Genomic DNA, 23,202 nt, shown 5'->3' on the forward strand with positions numbered 1-23,202 from the left:
AAATTACCTTTGGAAACAATGGAACATGCCCAAGAAGTGCAGAATTCTGTTTTATGCCCACGAACCTCTTCCCTGATATGCACGTCATATACAAATTAAATATTTTTTATGCAAAATAGCAATTACAGCATTTCTGATAGAATAAAAGAACAAGGAGTTAGAACTTACTTGAACACTCAAATCAGAATGTGTGCAAGGCAAAGTTTTCACCCATCCTGGCAAAGTCACCATTCTTGGCCAACCAAGAGCACGCTGTCTTTGGCATGAGGCACGTACTCCTGGCCCATAGCAGTGAGCAGGACTCACTTACCTCAGTTACCCACTCAGTCGGGGCAGAGGTGATGGAGGCATGAGGGACACCAGACCCAAGGCCACCAGAGGAGAGCTCTTCAGGTCCCATGAGTTCACAGCAATTGTTTGATCTAAAATCCTACAGCCACAAACCCTGAGCTTAAAAAGACTAACTACAAAATAAAGGTGGGGTGCAGAGCTCCTGTTCCCAGGCTCCCCCGCCCCCCCCTGCCCCGGAATGTAGGTGCTATTTTTACAAATGACCTAAAGCAGAGGTTCCCAACTGCTGGACCACTGACCCTGAAAGGACAGTGACTGATTGTCGGGCCCTCGAAGCCCCCATGGGAAGGCAGCCCTGCCCACAGGACCAAGACCGTGTCCCATGTGTATATGGGTTGCTGGTTTTCAAAATTGTGTAAATGCTATTATGATAAATCAAGTACAAATTTATCTCAAAGCACTGCGGAGTTCCTCGTGACTTTTGATGGGTCTTGTACACTCTCAGTCGGCAGATACGACCCCGCCACCGCTGGGGCGCAGGCTCTCTGAAAGCACCGCCTGCCCCTTCCACGTCTAGGAGCTGAGCCCTTCTGAGGCCTCTCCTGTTTTCCTCCCGCACCAAGACCTCAAGGCCACCGTCCTTTTAGATTCTGTTTCCAGAACAGAGTTGGGCAGGCAGGGGAGCAGATGGAGTCGGGCAGACGTGGAAATCTTGTTATCCAGCCTGCCAGCATGCTGAGTTCCACTGTCTCCCACGTAGGGGCCCTGGGGAGGTAGGAGAGAGCCCTTCCTGGTCCTGTGAGGACCCCATGCTCAGAAAAGGAACCCTGCGGCGGAAGCACAACCCGTCCATCTTCAGCCTTCCGCCCCTGTGGGCTGGACCTGCTCTTCACGTTCTTGTTTCCAATCAGGCTTTATAAGCAGGTGTTTTGCTCTTGGAAATGTGGCATCTGGGCCAGGAATGGGACCTGGCAAGTGATGGATTAGGAACACCTGACACGAGCAACGTGTGGGTAAATCCCAGCCACCTGCTATGACATCCCATCCTGCTCCAGGCCCGTCTGGGCTGCCTTGCCCAGCAATCCTATCCCAAGTCCCCAGGTGGGTCAGAAAAATGCCTATTTATACACACTGATCAGGAGTGAGGTCATGAAATAAAATTCGAAGGGCGATTGCACTTGAGGACTTTTCTGAAAATGTTACTTTGCAATTTATATTAGTTCGTAAACCCCAAACTGCTGAGTTCTCCCGGGGGCAGGCTCAGTTTGTGCAGTTGCTAGATCTGGCCACTAGATGGAGCTTCTCCCTTTGTGTCCGAACAGGCAGCCTTGACAGTAGCTCTGCTCCGCATTTCTCACTCAGAGACTTATGCCACCATTTTTTGAACTTAATCCAAATCTTTATTATTAATAGATTGCCAAATAGATTGCTCCTGACCATTCAGGTCTCAACAGAAATGTCACCTCATCAGAGAGGCTGCTCCCATTTCCTTCTCCCTGATCCTATTTTATCGTTGTCGTGGCACCGGAGCCTTTCTTAGATGTGTGCTACGCTGGGTTTTGGGTTCCATTCCCAGCCCCACCTACTGGAAGGTAAATCCCTCAAGGGCAGGACCTCTGGTTAGAACAGCCTTTGATATACAGTAATTACTCAGCAAATATTGTTCAATGGCTGAGTGATTATTCGGTAAAAATACTTAGTTGAAGGTGGCAGGCAGTCAAGGAAGGACGACAGGTTAATTGTCAGGCTCCACAGTCGGTTGGCCAGGCGGATTTGGGTAATTTGGACTCTCCAAGACCCTGCTTTCTCATGTAGGTCCTGGAGAGAATGGTCACTACTGGGTCAGGTCATTCTGAAGATAAGGTGGGAGATAACGTATGTCAAGTGACAGATCCAGTGCTTGGCAATGGTTGGCATCTAAGAAATGTGAGTGGTTACTCACCCTATCCCAGGGGAATAATTCAGAATAAATATAAAATTTACTCTAAAACCTTAACATTTTTCTCGCTGAGTTCTGCACGATGTGTTCCGAAATAATTAACTTAAAACACCTGGTGGGGAAGAACAGACGCAGGCCCTTGGGAACTGGTCTGTCTGGCTTGGGCAGAAGTTTTGACTTGACAATTTTTATGGAAAATGGTTCTATAAAGCACTTTTTCTCTTCTCTCCAAAAATAACAAGTAATGTGCATAATCATTACAATCTGGACTCTCAACCTTAACTTCAATGTTTCTCCTTCCTCCTGCTTGCTTGCCTGAGATCCTCTCAGGTTCTCAGACCCACCTCCAAGCCTTTGTACTTGCTGGTCTGATATGCGAAGAAGCCAAAACATGGCCTAAGGCCTTTTCCCAGGGAACTCATTAATCAGGGCTGGGCTTAAATGCCACCTCCTCCAGGAAGCCTTCCCTGATCACAGACTACTGGATCAGCTGTGTCCTTTAGGCTTTGCTGTTTAAACTTGTATTTACTTCCTCAATGTGTAGCTTTCCTATTATTTGTTGACTGAGAACTTGTTAGTGGACAATATATGAAAGTAAAAGTGGTTTAGTTTTTCACTATAGTCCGAGGGATCCATGGCACCAAGATGGCTGCACGAGAACAGCGGTATAGGTATGTTCTCTAGAACCTGCCAGAACCTACATCTGTGTGCCAGGCGTTTCCATGCCAACCAACTAGGGCCGGGTGAGGAGCACTTGCTTCCCTAAATAACCCCCCAAGTTAATTACCGATGTGCCTCTATTAAGGCAGGAAACTTATTTTAACGTTATAGTTTGCAAATTCACAGAGCTGGATCCTGGTTGTTGAGAAATTCATTCGCAAAGACAGAAAGACCACAGGAAGTGAGCGGTACATTCTGGGATCTGACACTGGGAACAAAAAATGGGAAACCTGCTACACTTACCCTCCTCTCAGCCTTCTGTCCTGCGGCCTCAGACACCAGGCTCATGCCGTGGGGTCCGGGCCCCCTCTCCCAGCCTTTCTGTCACGGCCCTTCCCGCCCTCTTCATCCCAGACCACCAGGGCTGGTGAAAGCTTTTGGAGGTAACCGCTGGATTTTCCACAGCGTTTTTCTTCTGGACTAGAGCTGGTGACATTTCAAAGCATTCAGCAATGTTCTGTGGCCGAAGAGATGTCTGCACCTGTTGCAGCTTAATTATATACTTCCTGACTGCAGCGTTGTCCTGTGGGACAACCCTGCGCTGCCTTCAGAAACTTGGCATTTGGGGCGGGGTGGGGGGCAGGGTGGGGTGTGTTGCAGCTTTTTTTTTTTTGCTGAACATTTTCTGTTTGAATAGTGGTAGGCTTTTGGTCTTTGTTTTTTAAAGAAACTCATTTTAATCACCTTTGGGCTGTTATCTCAGCTAGGCTTCCCGGTGGTGGCACCCCCCAGCCCCTGCCGAGCCTGAACCCCAGGCCACGAGTCCTTCCCATTACCTCCCGCGGTCCCTTGGAGACACCGGGAACCAATGGCAGGGGTCGTCTGTGCTCATAGCAAATGGAGGCACTTGACCTCTGGCCTAGGAGTTCCGTGTAAATATTACTGAGAGGCTAAGTGTTCCACTTACCAGGAAGTTTGGGAGCCTCTAATTTAGAAAAAGATTATTTGTTCTGGATTTGCAACTTTTATGTAAGTTTCACATTGTTTCAAAATCAAATATGAAGTCCTGAGGTGGACTCATAGTCCTCACAGAGGCTGTGAGGACAGAACTCTCTCCCCTGCAGCATGTAGGTGCTGGGCTGGGGGCTGACCAGCCAGGCTCTGAGGCTGCTGTCACCGGCCGCATTATAACTGGTTTTTCTGCATTTCCACGAGCAGGTGTGTGTAACTCAGAAGAAAATGCAAGCGAGACTATGTCCAAACCCCCAAAGGCATTGGCTTGTTTCAGTCTATCCCAAGGCAATGTATTAAAGAGGAAAACAAGAAACTGGCCATAAGAGGGCAGCATTGTTAGCTTTTTTTTCTTATATAATTGGAGAAGTGTTTGAAATTTGAAGGAAAGAGGCTTTTTTTGTGGGTGCACGTTCTACTGCATAATGTGATAAAGGGAGGAGGTAAATGCAAAGTACTGACTTTCAGTCCCCAAACCCTGTTTTCCAGGTCTGGGCTGGTAGAGAGCGGCGTAAGGCCCGCGGGCCTGGAGAGCACCGTAGGTAACAGGGTTACAGCCCCTTCTTACCGAACAAAACAGGCATACACACAATGCCTGCGTCAAGGAAAGGGCTGGTCTCCAGCATTTGGTGCTGGAGTTTTGAATCAATTCTGCAAATCACACTTAAAAAAGACATTTCAATCTAGAAGGTCTACAGAGGGCGCTGGCCCGGATGATGAAATGGCCACCCCTTCGCGAGCCTCTGGCCTCCCAGCCGTGATGGGGTGTCCTCACACCACTTGCTGGGAAGGCAGCCTCGGCTTGAGCCTCATCCTTCCCCCATCCCACCTGCTCTGTTCTCCTGTGAGAGGTCATGGCCTGCACCTGGCCCTGGGGCTGAACTGAAGCGGTGGACAGGCCGTGTGCAGGGAGACTCGGAGCTCCCATGGGACAGAGCTGACTCTAAAAGCCGCGGTGCCATGAGCATGTACTTTGACATGGGTTTTCTGTAGAGAGGTGGAGGAGGAGGTTGGGGAGATGTCGGTCAGAGGAACATTTGGGGCGGCAAGGCAAAGAGCAAAGGGCAAAGGGCATGGGTTTCGAAGTTGGTCAAACCCAAGCCTCCACATCTACAAGCCCAGTGACCATGAGGAAGCTACAGAACCTCTCTTGGACTCAGTTTGCTCATCTGTCCAATGGGAGTAATAGCACTCCCTTCATTACCTTTTTCTGCGGATTAAATGGAGTCCCACTTGTGAAAGGCCTGGAATGTAGGAGGTGTGGAAGAAATCTCAGTTCCCATCTTTGTCTCTGTCCCAATGAAACAAAATGGTTCTGGGAACTCTCCTGAGGCCTCTTTCCTCTGCGGCATCTTAGACAGAGGGAAGGAGGAACAACCACAGGAGCAGGAGCAGCGACAGCCCTGTGTTTAGGGCACAAAGACGTGCTGGAAGCTCAGATCGAGCTACTGTATAGGAATAATTATGGCTGCTATTTTTGCGCAGTGGTTTAATAACGTTAATTTGGCGACAGCCTGATATTATAACATCCTCTCCCACACAGAGGTGGCTTTAGTTCACCACTCACGAGAATCCATTTGAATTTTTTCCTGGAGGGTTTGGGCTGGGGAGCTGCTGACTCAGGGCTGGAGGGGCTCCCGGAAAGGCCCCTCCCTGTGTGGCGATGCGGGAGCCCCTGGCAATGCTGCCTCCTGACGTTGCTCCTGAAACTCGCTCGGCAGCTGGGGAAAGGCCCTCTGGCCTTGCTCTGGAACCCTCTGAAAGCTGGCAAAGAACTGGCCATTCCTGAGCCATTTAACCAGGGCGGACTTCTTAGAGGAGAAACCTGTGATGAGGTTGTTCAATGGCCTTGGAGCCGAGGGAGAGCACAAGGGGCAGGAGGGACAATCACAGCAACACTCGCGCTTCGGAGATGCGCTGGAAGTGAAGGCGGCGGCAGAGTGGTTTCTGAGCGAGGGCTGCAAAATAGTGCTGGGGCATGTTTTGCTGAATCAACTCAGAAGTTCGTCCATTGGAGGCTGGGCACATCCATGCTGTAGGGCGTGTGCAGCTGCAAATGAACCGATGACTGAGATGCAGAACCCAGAGACGTGGGCGAGGGCCAGTTTCTCTGAGCAGCAGCATTGAAGCTCCGCAAAGAGGGAGGAGCGACGTTAGAGCCCCAGCATTTTGCACACGTTGATGAAATAATGGACCTAGACCTTGACTGTTCATGGCTGCTAACCTCACAGTGGAAGGGCAGCCAGAGGCTGCATGCCTCCTAATCTCACATGATGAAATTAAGGAATTATTGTTAGTATTTTAAGTGCGTTATTGGCATTGTGATTTTTTTTTAAAGGAATCCTATTTTTTGCAGATGCACAGTAAAATAGAAATGATGTGATGTTTGGGATTTGCTTCTAAAATAATCAGGGATTAGCCCTGGCTGGTGTGGCTCAGTGGGTTGGGTGTTTTCCTGCACACCGAGGGGACGCCCGTTTGGTTCCCGGTCAGGGCATGCGTCTGGGTTGCGGACCACGTCCCCAGTTGGGGGCGTGTAAGAGGCAACCGATTGATGTTTCTCTTCAACGTGGATGTTTCTTTCCCTTTCTTCCTCTCTTCCCTTCTCTCTGAAAATAAATATTTAAAAAATCGTAAAATAATTGGGGATTGGACATGTGTTAATCATGGTTGAAAGCGAGTGATGGGTGCCGGGGAGACCAGTGTGCTGTCTCCTTGAGGGATTCTGGGCTGTTCTGGTGGGGTGAGGACACATCGTGTTCAGGCCTTGCCCGTGGGAGTCAGAACTGCGGCCTGCGTTCTGAAACGCAGCAGGGCAGCGTTTGAGCACATGAGGTGCACGCGCCCTGTGGTGCGTGCCTTTCACAGCGGGGAGGTCCCGCAGGAATGGTCACATGGGTCTGCAGGGAGAGATAGATGGCTATTTTAGCATCTGTCTGTGAGTGGAGCGGCCTGAGGGGCACCCTGACCCGAGACATGTGCTGGAGGAATTGCGGGCAGATCTGGGAGATGAGCTCATCACTCTGGCTTCTCCATGCCATTCTCTTGGCATCTGTCACTGGGATTTTCCCCGGGACTCAGGTAAAAGGCAGTCAACTGTGATGTCCTAGGCTATGATTAGAAGCCACGGGCTACTTGTTCACGGAGCAAAACAGATGCATTAGGAAAAGTGAGAAAGAGAACGACATACGTAACGTGGTACCATTTATTCAGATGAACATAGGCATGCAGAAATCAACAATTCACATTTCAAGGAGCACATACAACACAAAGAAGATACACTGTTAAATACAATTCATGGTTGCTCATGGGAGGGGAGGGGAAAGGAAAAGATGAATGAACGAGAAACCCAGAGCCAAGACGGGTGCGGGGTGACGAGGCCGTGCCCCCTGAAGTGGGGAGGATAATGATCTCTCTGGGGTTTAGAATAAATCAGTAAAATCACGAAGGATAAACTGCCTAGGATAGCAGCTGGCATACAGTACGTACTAAATAAATGCTAGCAACAACCCAATAATATATCAGCGCTTATTTAATTATTATTAATAGGCTAATAGGGTAAATTATTAAGAACACTTTGACCATTTCCCCCCATCTTTTTCTTTTTCCCCGATCCAGGAAAAGAGTCCACTTTCTGTTTCTAGGGACTCACTGAGGAGTGATATGGAGTGTCTTCCCAAAGGGACAGGAGGGAAGGACACCCGTGGCAGAGGACAGGGAAGCCAGTGCACCCTGGGGACAGTCCTCATGCATCCTGGGAAGGAAGTGAGCCAGGAAGTGCGATCGGTGGGTTCCGAGAGGGGCAGAGGCCAGAGTCCCTTGCAGGACACAAGAGGGGTGGTCGAGTGGGGTTTCTGAGGACAGTGGCCATCAGGAGTTGGGGTCCCGCCTCTGCAAGGACCCTAGCACCGACACTGTGCTGGCTGTGGCTTTCCAGCTACCCAGGAGCCTCTGCCACCCGGTCCTGGGCAGCCCTTGGGGACAGTGAATTTCCCACGAACCATTTGAGTGTGGCTCAACATTAGATTTACTCTGATTCAGAACAACAAGGGGACACTTGTCGCATTCACGGGTGGTGAAGTAAAAGTCACTCACACTCCCCTTTTGTTTCTTTGCACCTCCTGCAGCCGGCCGCCTGGGAGCTTGCACACACGGTGTTTCAGGAAGTGTTTTGTTGAACGCACAGAAAAGTTCCTTCCTCCTCTCTCGTGGATGGGCGTCAGGGCCGGGGTCTCGCCTCCCACCACAGGGCCGCTGGCTGTGCGCTGCAGGGCGCCCCGGCGTTCCGCCTGGGAAGTGGGACCCGGAAGCCAGGGTCCACCCGAGCTCACCCACAGGGTCTGAACCTGACCCCTCCGCCCTTCGCGGGGATCAGGTTGTTGGGGTGTGACAGATAACCCCCGGTCACACATTCAGTAGTCAGTGCCAGCGCGTGCTGTGGGTCTTCCTCCCGTGACTAGCAAGCAAGGACAACGCGATGAGGTTCCATCATGGACGGACCCCACGTAGGAGACCTGGAATTGTTAGGCCGCCATTCCCAACCCTCGTTGTGTGAGATAACAGACAACCCGGTCTTTGTCCCAGCTGCTGGCACAGATCCTAAAACCCTCGTAACACGTGCCTAGAGCGTTAGGAACATCTTTTGTTCTACTATTTGGCCTTTGGCCCAGGCTCCTGACACAGCGCTCCTAAGTCCTTTGGAATTTCCTGGGTGATAGGAGTGTCTTGTTGTAACTAGGCGACTCTGGGTGGGCTCCTGGGCAGTTCCGGGTGGGGGCTGGTTGCCCCAAAGAGCAAGCCACGAGTAGAATCCCATCCTCCAGGAAGGGGAGAGGGGCTGGAGGGGGATTTCGTGATCGACCATGCCTTCAGGATGGAGGCCCCATAAAAGTGCCCCGTGTGAGAGGTTTGGAGAGCAACCAGCTTTGTGCGCACCTGAACACCACAGGCCAGCAGCTCCCAGACCTCGCCCTATGTAGCTCTTGACCTGCCCGTTCGCCTGTATCCTCCGTTCTACCTTTCAGTATGTAATAAAGTGGTAAGTGTAAGCGTGTCCCTGAGTTCTGTGAGCTGTTCTAGGGAACGGTTGGATCCAAGGGGGCGGGTCGTGGGGACCTCCGATTTGTAGCCAACTTAGACAGAAGACAAGAGTAACCTGGGTCCTCCTTGCATCTGGCATCTGAAATGGCGGCTGTGTTGTGGGACTGAGCCGTTAAGCTGTGGCATCTGCACTAACTCTGGTCAGTATCAGAATTGCACTGAGTGGTAGGACACCCGGCTGGGTTCGCCGAGAACTGACCATTGTGAGGAGAGAGGTGACAAAAAGGACTAACAAGCAGGGAGCTTTCAAGAGAACGACACCGTGCCGCCCTTTCCCATTACTGACACGTTTCCTGCCCCCCCCCCCACCTTTGAATGGAAACCTAGACTATTTCTCCGGGTGTGGCAGTGGCACTCTGGCCATGCCGGGCACCAGAACGGAAGATGCCCACCGCCTGAGACAGGGCTGGCAGAGCGGTGCAGACATCACCACCTGTGTGGTCACAGAGCACGTCCCTAACCCTCTTTAGACCTCAGTGGTCTCTGTGTACAGGACCAGGAGGGCTAAATGGGAAGATGCTTGCAAAGACCCTACTAGGGACCGAACACTTTGATAGGGCTTGACAAGCATGTTGACGATGATGTCTGGTGATGTTCCTATGCTGGGGTTGAAGCTGAAGTCATAGTGTCTAAACTGACATTCACAAGCAACTGGTTCTTGATTTACGACAGCAAATCCATTTTCCAGAAACCTATGACTACCTTGTAGGACAGTCCATCCAGTCTCCCTCACTTAGGGCGCCAAGAATTGCTTTGGATTTAATACATGGAGCTCACCTGGGGCCTCACTCAGGGCTTGTTTAATTTAGTCTCTTTACCATTTTGTTCATAAAGGTAACTTAATCAGAAAAGGCCTTCATGCTTCATAGATACACTCCCCTCCTCCATAGATTCCATAGTGTTTCATGCAGACTTTATTGTATCTGAACTGGGATAGGAGGGGGATGTGTGAATGTGGGTGGATTTCATATTAGAATTGACCCAAAATCCATCTGCTGAGGAGACTGTAATACATGGTCTCTTTATTGCCTGATCAGAAACCTCCAAAGCCCTCAAGCCTTGTTCTTTTTATGATTGCTGAGTGTGAAATGAATTATTCAAAGAGCAGTGATGAAGATTGGTTTAAACTTTGCAGTCGGAGCCCTGGAACTGCAAGGTCATTTCTGAACATCCGTCAAGCCTGCTCTGGGCCAGAAGTTCATCCCTTAGCCCTGACAGCGGGGGCGGAGAGCACCCTGACTCCAGAATGCCGAGCGCCGTGGCCCTCTGTCTCGGGGCAGGCTCTTGCTGCAGCCCAATGAAGGCCAGCTCCTTGGGGAAAGGGCCAAGAGCAGGGAGGCTGGGCCTGAGCCCGCAAACTTGACAGCTTGCTCAAGACACAGCCTTTGTCTAAGGAGGCAGCGCCTGTGAGGGCTGGGAGGTAGCAAGGAGGGTGCCTGGCCTTAAGCATCCTCAACTGCCCGTCCAGCAGCACTATTTCCTCTTCTTTTCTTGAGTTTTGTTTGGGAAGCCACTAGACTTCCAACTAAATTCATGAGCAGGGGCTTTATCCCCAGTTCTAAGGGTAAGTCCTGGCAGGTCTAAGCCAGGGGTTCTCACCCTGGTATCCCATCGGGACCACACTGGGAGCTTTAAACAGTTCGTTTATCTGGAGCCCAGTCTCTAGAGCCTGGAGCCATCACCCGGGAGCTTGTTAGAGAAACGGACTCTTAGCCCCACCTGAGAACAAAGTCAGACTCTCAGCCAATCGTGCGGCAGGTGTATTTCCCAACAATGGCTGCCGCAGCAGATCCTGCTTCTCACACGTTCCTCACAACCGGACTCTGACACGCCTCTCACCCTGAACCAGAAGGATCTGTGTTCCCTCCCCTGAAATCTGGGTGTCCTGGCCATTCTGATGAAAATGACACCAGGTAACATCCGAGGCTCCTTCAAAGGGAGGCAGTAATGCCTGTCGCTTGGGACTTGCACTCTTAGAACCCAGCAGTCCTCTCCGAGGAAGAGCAGGCCTTATGGGGGGATGGCAAGGAGTTCCAGCTGACAGCCCTAGGAGAGGTCCCAGCAGGCATCGACTGCCAGGCAAGTAAGTGAGCAAGGAAGCTCTGAAGATGACAGTCACTGTCTGACTCCAGCTGTTGGGAAGATCCTGAAAGAGAGCCACCTTGCTGAGCCCAGTCAAGCCCTCAAACTGTATAATGATATGATTGGGATTGTCTTGTGCCACTGAGTTTTGGGGTACTTCATTATGCATCAGCAGGTAACTGGAGCCCATGGTCGCCCCTCCCTTGCCAGATGGTGGTTTAGGAATGGGCATGTGACCCAGTTTGGGCCAACAAGACGTGGTAGAGTCTTCTGGGAAAGCCGTCTTCTGGGAAGGTGTTCCTGAGAAGGCCAAGAAGAGACAGCCCTTCTCTTTCTTCTGATGCATTGCATCTTGATGTGACATTTGAAATGGCTGCTGCCCTCTTGCTACCAACCTGGGGACAAAGTCAACCCCAAGGACAGCATCACTGAGAGATGGACAGAACTCGGGTCCTTGAGGGCACTGCCGAGCTACTGCATTAACGAGTCCCTGGACCCACACCTTCTCCTGGCCGTCCCGATGTGGATGAAGGTCATACTTACCAACTAAAGCAGTTTGAGTCACATTGTTACTTGCTGGTGGAAGTGCCCTGTCTGTTGCAGTGTGTAAGCCAGAAGCCAACCTCCACCAGCTCTGAAAAGGGAGGATCTCAAGGCCAAGGTCAATGGCAATGGAGCGTCAGCTGTTCCTCCAAAACTGCTCCTCCTGCTGGTGAGGAGAGAACTGGTGGGAAGTCCCTCCTAAGCCAACAGCAGGTTGAGTGATTAGGGAGGACAGGGTTGATGCCAGGACAGGTGAGCTAAGCTTGGGCCGGGGAGGTGGGCCCTCTGAGCCAGCTCTCGGCCTCGAGGCGGTGTCTTCTTCACCAGGAGCCATCAGAACCCCATGTAAGTGCTCATGTAGGCTCATTCCTTCTCAGGAAGGGAAGCCTGAGGAGGCTGCCCTTTTTGTGGATGGAGAAACCGGGGTTGGAGTGTGCCATGGGCTTGCCCGGAGAGACTGGTGGCTCTGAAGTCCTTCCTCTTGCCTGAGGGAAGGCTGGGCTGGGACTCAGCAAAGGAAGCTGCAGATCATATCCTGGAACCCTCAGCCCACCTGGGTGACCGGCCAGGGCCTTACCTGGTGATCTGAGGACGAGGCTAAGCCTTTCACATGCATTCCAGGGTGAGCTTTTCCAGGGAAAACATCACTTCCCTCCTCTAAGTTGCCTCCCGTATGGAAACTTCCATCTCCCAACAGACACAGTCACATCTTGGGTACCTTTCAGCTGGGAAGCAATCTTTCTGCCCTACATTCACTGAGCATGAAAGTGATGCCTCTTGACCTTGAATCTGCTCATGAGCCTCTGGCATTGGCTGGATTAGGGCCTCACTCCTCATAATGAGGTCAGGGGAGCAGACACTGGCTGGAGAAGCCCCTTCCCCCTCCCCTCAGCTCAGAGGAAGGAACAGGACCCCTCCCACTGCTCTGGGGGCCTGCCCTTTGCAGTCTTGTTCTTTCTTGGAGTCCCCCAAGTATCTGGTCTTTTATTTAAATTCCAAATTCTTTGGGTTGTTGTTCAGTGCTCCAGGAAGGAGGCAGGGGATGGGGCGGGGGGGGGGGGGGTCAGTCTATCACTTGAGATTTGCCTGTAAAGCTAATAGCCTTTGGATTGGGAGACAGAGCCTGAGGACAGAGGCTGGAGATGATTTTATCCAACCTCTTCATTAAACCAATGAAAAAGTTAAGCCCCCAGTTCCCAGAGGGGCTACAACCTGGCAATGGGGCACCACCCTCTACCCAACAGGGAGCGTCAAGCCTGCGGTGGCGGCCGCTGAGTGTCACCGGCAAGGCAGAGCGCACGCTTGCGGCCCAGGCTGGGTCCCGGCCTGGCAGGGCCCGAGCACGCGTGGCTGTGCTGACTCCCCACACCCCCACACTCCACACTGGCCCTTCGTTCAGCAGAATCCACTTGTTTACTCACTTCCACCTGCTCAGGATGTGGAGTGTCTGTGTTCCAGAGGCTAATTAACTTCCTAAGGGTCGTATTAACCTATGAGAGTGTGTTCACTGAGCGTGGCATAAAAGTCAGGACTGGGAGAACTGCAAACAGGCTCTGTATCCTCACTGAGCAGATGGCCTCAACTAGGGGGGCAGCCTGGGAAGGCGCAGAGCCTGGGTGTGCTGACTCCCTACACCCCCAAACCTACACCATCCCTGCACTTCTTAAGGTGGAATGCCATTTCACTTGCTTCACTCTGCCCTTTTTCTACTTGTGATGGTTAATTATATGTGTCAATGTGGCTGGCCACGGTATTTGGTCAAATATTATTCTAGCTGTTTCTGTGCATTTTTAAAAAAATTTTTGGAAATTACCATTTAAATCAGTGGACTTTGAGAAAAGCAGATTGCTCTCCATATATGGGTGGGCCTCACCCAATCAGTTGAAGGTCTGACTAGAACAGACTGACCTCCCCTGAGCAAAAAGGAAATCTGCCAACAGATGGCCTTCAGACTTGAACTGGAGCTCTTCCCTGAGTCTCCAGTCTGCTGCTGTCCCCCATCAGGTTTTGAACTTGCCAACCCTGCATCACCAGGCAAGCCAATTCCTGAAAATAAACCTCTCTCTATACACACATCCTGTTGGTTAGCCCTAACACATGAGTTACCCAAACACTAAGGAGGGAGGCTCTCCCTACTGTTCCTCTGGATCATCACCAGGTGAGTTTGCCTGAGACTCCTCCCCTCAACTCTGCGCACAGCCCTGGTGGCAGCACCTCATGGTGCTGGGGGCTGAGGCATCTCTGACTCACCTGAGGCAGGAAGGAGGGCAGTAAGTCCCGGGTGGGAGGGGACCAATGTCCCATGGCTGGTAACCCCAAGTGGTTTTATTCCAAAATTCCTCAGATTTTGGTATATGAGTTTCTCTCTCCCAGTTTTTTTGGGGGGAGGGCACGGGGGGAAGCCTCATTAATGTATTTTTTTAAGTATTCAAGGAAACAAAAGATCAGAAAGTGCATTGGGGAAGGGGCAGTAATTCATGATTTCTGAGTTGACTTTATATACTTTAATGTTTGATTAAAATCTTTTGATTGTGGAGAGGTGGCAAACAGGGTCCAGTTCTGAAATTAATTTCCAGATGGAAAGGAAACTGTGATAGTTGCGCAGCTATTGATACGTTCACCCATGTCCCCTGGGGGAGGCCAATGACCAGCCCTGTTCCTATGGTAAGTGTGAATTGCACATTCCTGGGGAAGGGCTGCTTGATTCGGCAGCTCAGCACCCAGGTCAGTGAAGGTGCACCCTAATGATGTCACAGCCAACATTCTGCTGGTGTCAGGGAGTGGCTTCTACTTTTCCCACGGGCATGAAGGCAAGCCTGGCACAGTGACAGAGCAAGGGTGCTTTACGGAGAGAAAAGCGCATCCTATGAGCTAATTCCATTGACAAAAATTGTAGTAGAGCATATTTACACCCCTGTCCAGTCTGGAAAAGCTACCTAGTGGTCTCCAAGCACACTCACCGATTCCTTTGCTGCAGGGAGAGTGCAGTATCCAGATTATTCTGCAAACGGTAACCGAAGACTACGACAGTCATCGTAGGTGCCAATGGCGGGAGAGCTGGGGCTTTATGGTTGCGGCTGGTTTATAGGCAGTAGTTGAAAAGTCACAGATGAGGGCAATCTGGAGCTTTCTACATGAAGCCGAATCATTAGATTTGGGGCTGGTGTCCTTAGCGAGAGGGATTTGGATGCCAGGGACACGCATGCGCGCAGAGAAAAGACCATGTGAGGACATGGTCAAGAAGGCGGCCATCAGCAAGCCAAGGAGGGGCCTCTGAAGAAACTCAGTCTCCTGACACCTTGATCTTGGACTCTTGGCTGCCGCAGCTGCGAGAAATAAATGTCTGTTGTTGAAGCCACCCAGTCTGTGGCATTCTATTATGGAAGCCAAGCAAAAAAACAAAAACAAAACAAAACAAAAAACAAACCCACAAAACACTGTTCTTCGGAAGGCTGCGCACGCCACACGTGCCTTTTTCTGTACAACTTCCCAGAGCCCACAAGTGGCCCACTGTGGCTTTGTGCACCCAGAACCGAATGCTATCTTAAAGAGAAAGAGAGAAAAGCAGGCATAGCAAAAATACAGCAGAGAGCCTGTCATTGTTCTGCTAGTCAGAACCTCCAGTCCAAAGCCGCACGAGCTGAGACCCCTGGAGAACAGAGGGGGTCACATCCTGTAGAGGTCTTGTCAGTTTTCCACCCTGTGGACTTGACAGAAAGTGCATCACACATCCCAGTGCAGGTTTCCTACTAGGAAAATGGGCATCGGGCTGCCTCGCCTTCTGGGGACATCTACTTGCCTGCCTATGTGCCATACCCAGGAAGCAGATATAGCCCTACGCTGGGATTGCATTGGCAACCCCTCCCCCCGGGGTTCATGGGCACCCTCAGGAGAGCAGCCGGGTCGGTCCCAGTCTGGCTTGTGTAGGCTCCAAGGATATCAGATGTTGGCAAGTCCAGCTCCGAATCCCAGGCAGCCTCTTTGAAAGCTGCCTTCTGCTTACGTGGTATAGACATCTGTCTACATGTTTAGATTTCAGGGCCTTGGACCGGAAATTATGGCCCATATGAGCAGGGACAATATCACCAAAGCCTGAAATAGTGCCTGGGGCTATGAACTCAGACCAGCAAAATTCCAAAAGTCTCATTATCAGAGTCACTTCTCTGGGTTAAGGCATGAAAGACCCCGGTTAAATGTTACGGAGGGGCCATACGTATTAAGACATCATCAGCCATTAACACCGCTGTGCGACTTCATTAGAGTGTTCTCAGAGGCCCCCCTCAGTCCTTCAGGGGCCAAGGCCAGGCGGCTGAGTTCTGGTGAAGGAGAGAGACTCACAGTCTGAAGGGCTGAGGGGGAGGAGGAGAGCACGGGCAGGTGTGTGTTGCATGGAGGGATGTGGGTGTCAAAAAGAGTGAAAGATTTCACCAGGAAGAGTGCTGGACAACTCTGAACCAGCCAGACCTCTGTACCAGAGTCCCCTTTTAGTCTGCGGTCCAGATCAGGAAAGTCAAGGCCAGGCTGTCAAGGTTGGCAAGTACACAGGTCCCGCTGGGTATGTGTAAGGAGCTTGGCATCTCAGAGCTGGCCTTGGCGTGAGCCATGATGTTGGGTGTGCAGGGGCCAATACACAGCTGCGACGCCCCCCTGCTCCAGGAAAGTGGGGAGTGGCTGGAGTGACTGGCACTCAAAGCGGGGGGTGCTGCACCCATGCCCTCAGCCAATCTGCCGGCCCACTGGCTCCAGACTCCTGACACCACCGTGGGGCAGTTAGAGATACTGGGGGAGGGAAAGCGGGGAGCAGGGAAGCAACATGGGTCAAGTGACAACAGCTAAGCTTGGGGGAGGCCGGCCTGTCAACCACAGGCCTGGGGCTCACAGGCCAGCAGGGGAGCTTGGGAGAAGCTGGCTGGCTGTCCACAGTCCCAGGAGGCAGGCAGTGAGGCTCAGCAGGGGGAAGATGACATCTGGTCATAGTCAGGGCACTTTAGCAAGGCTGGGTAGTTGCTGTTCATCTGCAGGGAGGCATCGCTGGAGATGTCGGAGGGGCTGCGGCCCCGGACCCAGGCGTCTGGGTGGAGGAACTGGCCCGAGTAATCGGAGCAGTTGCTCAGACGCGGGCGGTAGAAGCCGGGGTGAGGCCTGTACATGTCCTCGGCGGTGTACCTCTTCATGAACAGGTACACGGACATCACCCCCGCACTCTGGAGAGGAGAAAGCAGAGGAGGGCTCAGTGCTGGGGCCTGGCCTTGTTCCCGGCAGGGTCTGTGTGGGACGCAGTGATGAGAGCTGCTGGGTGTGGGGGGATGTGTGGATGTGGGGCAGGAGCAGGGCCCTGGGGCATCCTGGATGGAGCAGACATGAGAAGGTGAACCTTGACGCATTCTGGGCCCCCCACCCAGCCTGTTGGAAGGGTTACCTCTGTTAAAAGGAAGGAGATGGCGGCGAAGGCAAACGACCACCCGTACTTGTAGCTGAAATAGGTCTCTGCGTCCTTGGTCCTGTTGAGCATCTCATCGTTGATGCTGGAGATGTAGAGCACCAGGCCCACCACGAGAGAGAGGCCTGGGGGAGGGCAGGGGGCTCAGAGAGGAGGCCCGGAGTTTGCTGATGGGGCACCCGCCTCCCCTTGGGGTGCAAGAAGAGGGCAGGGGACAATGCACTCGTTTTGGAATTCAAGGAGGGCAGGAGCCCGTCTCCTAAAGACGCAGTTTAGACTATTACCTTCTGGAAAGCAGACATGTGCAGGTAAGAAAACTCCCTGTCTCTATTTCATTTATTTATTTTGGGGTGGTGAACACACAATACTACATACAGATGATGTATTATAGAATTGTACCCCTGATACCTATACAATTTCATTAACCAATGTCACCCCAATAAAGTCAACTTAAAAAAAACCCTTCCTGTCCAGCCACCTCCTGAGCCATGGTAAGCCGATGGTTCTCCCCTCACCTGCTCTCTAGCGTCACCTGTCAGACGTAGATGCCTGACCCCAACCCCTGGACATTCTGAGTCACCTGTGTGCTGGGGCCCTGGTACTATGTCACCTTAATAGCTCCCGAGGTTACACTAATGTGAATGATGGGTGAGAACCACTGAGCTAGCAAGTGGATTTTGCTAAAATGAGGAATAAAACCCACTCCGCTGACGGAGGCAGCCAGGCCTCCGGTCCGCCTCCTGCCGTAGGTGGTACCATCACCATGGAGACCAAGTGGCTCCAGGTTCCTGCAGTCCCCTGAGCACTGGGTGTGGCCTGTTGAGATCATCAGGCAGAGAGGTAAGGGGAGTTTGTCCAGATTCTGGTAGCCATTCAATGCAGGGGAGGGGGGCACCCAGGGGGCCGTGGGGCCCAGACTCCTGCTGTCATTGTGCAAATAAATGACAGCCTCAGGCACCGGACCCGTCAATTAGTGACTGTAATTGAATCAGGACATAATTAATTACTCTGCTTTGAGCTGTTCAGATTTGATTCCATTCACGTGATTAAACTAGGGCATCTTGAAGGATGAACGTTCAAGGAAAATCAATGTGATTCAAGACTCCCCTGGCCCTTAACTCACGTTTGCATCATTGCTGGTCCAGTGGGCCCGTCTACTGTTCTCATTAAAACAACTTCATGTGACCCAGTTCAGTCTGAGATTTCTGATCCTGGACTGCTGAAAAATCTCAGCTGCTTCAAAGCTCCTGTACAGCCTTGACTACTGTCAGGTTCACAGAAGGGTAAGGAGCTCAACCCTGGGTCCCTACCTCTTGGACTGGGTGGAAATAGCACCATGCAGAGGGAGGGCTGAGGACATTGCTGGCGCTTGGGTCACTCACTCAGCTGTTCTGGTGCCAGCCAGACCCACAGCCACAGCCAGGACTTCCCAGAGCACAGCTGTTCAGGAGTCAAAAGTCCAGGGCACATGAAAACAACAAACTTACCTGAGAGGATGAAAAAGATGCCAGAGACAAAAGCCAGTATTGTCCTGTGGGGACGGATGTGTCCGATGTTGCTCAGGATAAACCCAATGAACATGAAGAAGAGACTGACCAGAGGAAACGGTGTGGCCGAGCGAATCATTTCTAATTGAGGGGACAGAAGGGCGCTGTCAGTCTCCACTGGCCTTACCCTCCTGAGTCCGGTGTTCCTGGTGGTATTGGCCAGCTGGTCTCCAAAGCCACACTGTGCATGGGCTCCCCAGGCTCTGTCCCCTCCTTAGGTGGCCTGGGACTTCCTAGTGCTGCCAGAGCCTCTGTCTCCTAGCCCTTAGCCTGTAGAGTCTATGCTAACTCAGGGTGATGAGTGTCAGAATTGCACTGAAAGTTCACTTTAGAGGTCAGAACCAGCTCTGGTGAACCCAAGGCCATGGTCAGTCTTGCTGGGGCCAGAGGGCTTGATTCAGTTCCCTGAGTACTGGGGTCTGAATGTTTGTGTCCTCCTGTCCCTTTCCCCACCCACGCCGAATCCATACGTTGACCCCTAACCCCCAGTGTGATAGTATCAGGAAGTGGGGCCTTTAGGAGGTACTTAGGTCACGAGGGTGGAGCCCTCCCACGTGGGATTAGTGCCCTTATAAATGAGACCCCATGGAGCTCCCTCACCCCTTCCACCTCATGGGATATAGCAAGAGGGCACCTGCTATGAATTGGAAGAGGGTCCTCCCCAGGAGGTGACCATGCTAGAGCCTTGATCTTGGACTCCTAGTCTCCAGAACTGAGAGAAATACATTTCTGCTGTTTATGAGCTACCTGGTCTGTGGTATTTTTTTAGAGCAGACCAAACAGAATAAGATGCTGGGTATGGACGCTCTCTCACTTGCCTGGGTCCCAAGCCTGGGACATTCCAGCAACCTATCACCACCACAGGATAAAAAATGGACAGAGAAAGTTCTGGGGAGCTCAGGCCAGCACAACCAGCTGAGTCTAAGGACATCAGCGCTTGAGAAACCAGCCGGCCACCCTGACTCTTCCCTCTGCCCTACTCTGCTCTGCTGAGCCAGCGGCCCCGGTTGGAAAGTCTGGGGAACCTACTTAGAACATTGACCGTGGACTCAGACGTCAGCTGGGTGTTCATAGGCATCACATATTCTATGGTGAAGCAGCGTCCACGCTCCTCACCTACAAAAACAAGAGTCATTTACCCTTCCGGGTCCTTCTGGAAGGTGGATTTGAAATTATTCAAATGATATTTCTAAATGCTTCTAGGATCTTTGACCTGTGGTGTATTTGCACAAAGACTAGCTCCAAATCCGAGGGGGTCCTGTCCCCAGCTGGTGGCCCACAGCAGGGTGGAGCACAGCCTGACAGCACATCCTTCCTGGACCCAAGCTCTGAGAGGCACATGAGAAGTGGTCAGACGGCAGACTCAGGCTGTGTAACGCGATGGTGCCTGACTTGCTGCTTTGGCACAGACTCAGCCCACAGTGGGCTTAAGAGTCCTCACTGTGGGTGTCATGGAACAGAACTCCCAAAGCCTTGTCGACCACTTTGGAAGCCAGGAAGTCACCAGGGTGATTTCCAGCTCTGCTCGATGATGCCACATAGTCCTGGGCAGTGAGAGGTGAGGTCAAGTCAATATCGGACGCCATTCCCAAAACAGATACAGTCACCAGCAGGCCAAGCCTTGAGGTGGCCGTCCTCCCTGCCAAACACTGGTGGGCACCAGGTGGGCTCCAGGTGGGCACCAGGTGGGCACTGGAAATATCAGGGGGATCACTTTGTAAAGTATATGATTGTTGAACCACTATGCCCTACACCTGAAACGAGTACAAAATAGTATTGAATGTAAACTATAATTGAAAAATAAAATTAAAAAGAAAAGAAAAAAGAAAAGGTAAAGGAGCTTTGGTGACCAAAGGCTGAAGTTGGGTTCCCTGGCCTGTCTGAAAACAAGCAGGGAGCGGGGGTGGGGTGGGGGAATGCCCCCCCACCCCCCGTGAGACCGCCCAGGCGGGAGCTGGAAGCAAGGCCCAGCTTGGAGGCGACCGCGGGAGGGGTGGGGAAGCCGAGGCAGAGACAGGATGACCCCTGGAGAGGAAAGGAGGAAACTGCCCGACAGCCTCATTGGGGGTGGGGGGGCTGCTGCCCGCAGGCCAGCCCCAGAGCGGCAGATGAAGCAGTGGCTTCCTGAATTAGAAAAATTGTTAGAAAGGAAACAATGTCGAACATGAAAGAAATTGTGTGCTGTTGCTAGTTTCCCTTGCGTTCCAACTTTTTCCTTGCTGTGATTCCTTAAGACAAAGTTAAATACATGTATTATAGTAATCAACTGTGTTACTCACTAGGGTGATAGACAAACAAGCAAACAAACATTGGTGGGCGCCGACCACCACACCGTCTCCCAAAGCCCTGCCGTGCAGCTGGGAGGACCCGGGGCCCCTCTGCCCAGTGCACCTGTAGGTTACAGGGCCCCCCGAGGAGTGCCCAGTGACCACCCTGTGACGATCCTGGCCAACCCAAGTTTGTGGCTGGTCTCGGGACATGGAGACACAGAGATGCTCTTCTTGTACATGCTGGTTTGGGCCATAATAAAGGGACAAAGGACAGTAGTGACTCCAAGGGTTCCAGAGAAGCAGTGACTTCTAGAAGAACTGGAACTGGCAGGAGGCCTGGACAGGTGGCACCCAAACCCGCCCCGCCTTGCAGAGTTGGAAAGGCCTGCACCTGCGTTCCTCTCCACCATTCCCCGCTCACAGGCACAGAGTGACTGCTAAGCCTCGCCCATCCTGTGAGCTGGTGGAAGCAAGTGGCGCCGAGTCAGGGAGACGTCCTTCCGGCTCCGAATCTCCACTTCCTCATTTGTAAGGTGGGCACACTAACAGCCCTGCCACAGCCCCTTGCAGGGCTATGGGAAGGCGTGGCGATCAATGAAGCAGGGCGCTCAGGCATGGGGGTGGGTGGGGGGCGCTTTGAGCCCTATGCAGTGTCAGCCTCCCTCAGCCTGGAGGTGGAGCGTGGGGAAGGCGTGGCTACACCGTCTCCCAGGTGGGACGACCCAGGTTCCAGGCCAGGAGAGCGCTTGCTCAAATGGACGTGACACATTAGGACTTGCGTTCGGGATGGGACCTGGTCACTTCAGGGGACACTGCCCAGGTTTTGTGAGGATTGTCCAGGTGAACTGTCTCCTTCCAGCAGGGGCATCTCCTCCCAAGGGTGGGGGAGGGGCGCTCCTGGGCAGCTTTTCCCAGGGGAGGGGCTGCTCTTTCTCTGGGGCAGGGCAGTCTACAGCCCTGCGTGCCCTTACCTGCCAGGAAGCAGACACGCCACAGGCCCGAGTGCAGGGACATCCTGATCTCCGTGCTCTGGTTCTGGGGCAGGACCACGCCCTCCTCCAGGTACAGCCAGTAGTCGGTGCTGACGGCGATGCCCAGGAGGCCCAGGCCGCAGACGGCGAAGACGCTGCTCAGTAGGGTCAGGGCCTTCCTCCCGCAGGTGCTCATCTTCCCGGTCGGCCAAGTGGGCTGCCCGCGGCCGTGACGCCGCCAGCGGGGAGTGGGCTCTGGGGGCAGGACCCAGGGTGAGCAGGTGGTAGCAGGTGCAGCTCGGAGGAGGTTAGGATGAAGGGCCTTGGGGAGGGAGCTCAGCGAACTCCACCTGGCTACCCTGATGAGTCCAGGCCAACACGCCGGCTCCCTGGACACCGGGCCACTGGGCCGAGGTGCACCCTCTTTTTCTCCCTGCCAGGAATTCACAGCCTCCTTGCCAGGCTACTGCAAGGGGCCATCTTGTCCTCTGTGGGAGCTCCCCTTGCTGGATAATGTTATTCATTCATTCACCCATCCATCCATCCATCCATTCACCTGCCCAGGAAGTCACTGTGCCCAAAGTGGGAGATAAAAAGATGACACTGAACATGACACTGTCCTTGCCCTTGAAGACTCCCCCCCTAGAAGAACAAAGGCGCCCACGAAGCAATTACAATGCAGCTTCAGGGGGGCTGCGCTAGAGACCTGCCCAAGAGCTCTGCGGCAGGGAAGAGGGCTGGAGGAGTGAGCTCCGCCAGGGGGAGAAGTGGCGGCAGCCTTGGGAACAGGCAGAGGGCAGAGAAGGCTTCTTGGGAACATGTCGTCCTCATGGGCTGCGTGCGATTGGATATAGTTCTACATCAACAGAAGTAAAGAAGCCACACCCACACAGTCCAAGTTCAACGGGCCTCCTAAACTCTCCTAATTAGAAACCGCCTGACTCTTCCCTGCTCAGCACACTATGGCATGGGAAGGAGCCAGTTCCGGAGCCGCCAGAGAGAGGCTGAGTCTATTCTAGCCTCCTGCTGATACCTGCCAGGGCGGGCTCTGGGGTCGGAGCTGGGGGAACCTGAGTAGGAAGGGAGGGGAATGCCGACCCCGACGGAGCCCAGAGCCCCGCTCAGGGCTCTGACCCCTGGCTGCCATCTGGGGTCACCCAGGGTTTGCCTGGTACTCCCCACTGCCTGGGTGCCACCCCGAGAGACCCTGGTGCAGCGGGGCTCAGGGGAGGGCAACGGTGTTTTTCAGGCGCTCCCAGTGATTCTAATGTGCGGCCCACGTTGAGAAGGACTGGTCTTTGCTACTCAAAGTGTGAACCACGGACCAGTCGCATGCCCTGCAAAGATG

The 23,202-nt window shown here is 52.8% G+C and overlaps 2 protein-coding genes across 2 annotated transcripts in view; both read right to left on the reverse strand.

The window, feature by feature from the left end:
* The window catches only part of PRKCA (protein kinase C alpha), a 546,763-nt gene that overhangs the window by 122,753 nt on the left and 400,808 nt on the right, over window positions 1-23,202 (reverse strand). The gene's annotated exons all lie outside the window — the stretch shown is intronic.
* CACNG5 (calcium voltage-gated channel auxiliary subunit gamma 5) overlaps window positions 15,922-23,202 on the reverse strand; it is a 30,479-nt gene continuing 23,198 nt past the window's right edge. The window contains exons 2-6 of the mRNA XM_054573068.1: window positions 21,855-22,109; window positions 19,643-19,729; window positions 18,554-18,694; window positions 17,046-17,191; window positions 15,922-16,830 (exon numbers count right to left, since the gene is read on the reverse strand). Coding sequence (XP_054429043.1) covers window positions 16,573-16,830; window positions 17,046-17,191; window positions 18,554-18,694; window positions 19,643-19,729; window positions 21,855-22,050 — 828 coding nt within the window. The 5' untranslated portion in view covers window positions 22,051-22,109 and the 3' untranslated portion in view covers window positions 15,922-16,572. The remainder of the gene's footprint in view (window positions 16,831-17,045; window positions 17,192-18,553; window positions 18,695-19,642; window positions 19,730-21,854; window positions 22,110-23,202) is intronic.

This window comes from Pteronotus mesoamericanus, unplaced genomic scaffold (assembly GCF_021234165.1).
Source record: "Pteronotus mesoamericanus isolate MK-2021 breed Mesoamerican mustached bat unplaced genomic scaffold, CSHL_Meso_final contig_246, whole genome shotgun sequence".
Taxonomy (NCBI): Eukaryota; Metazoa; Chordata; class Mammalia; order Chiroptera; family Mormoopidae; genus Pteronotus; species Pteronotus mesoamericanus.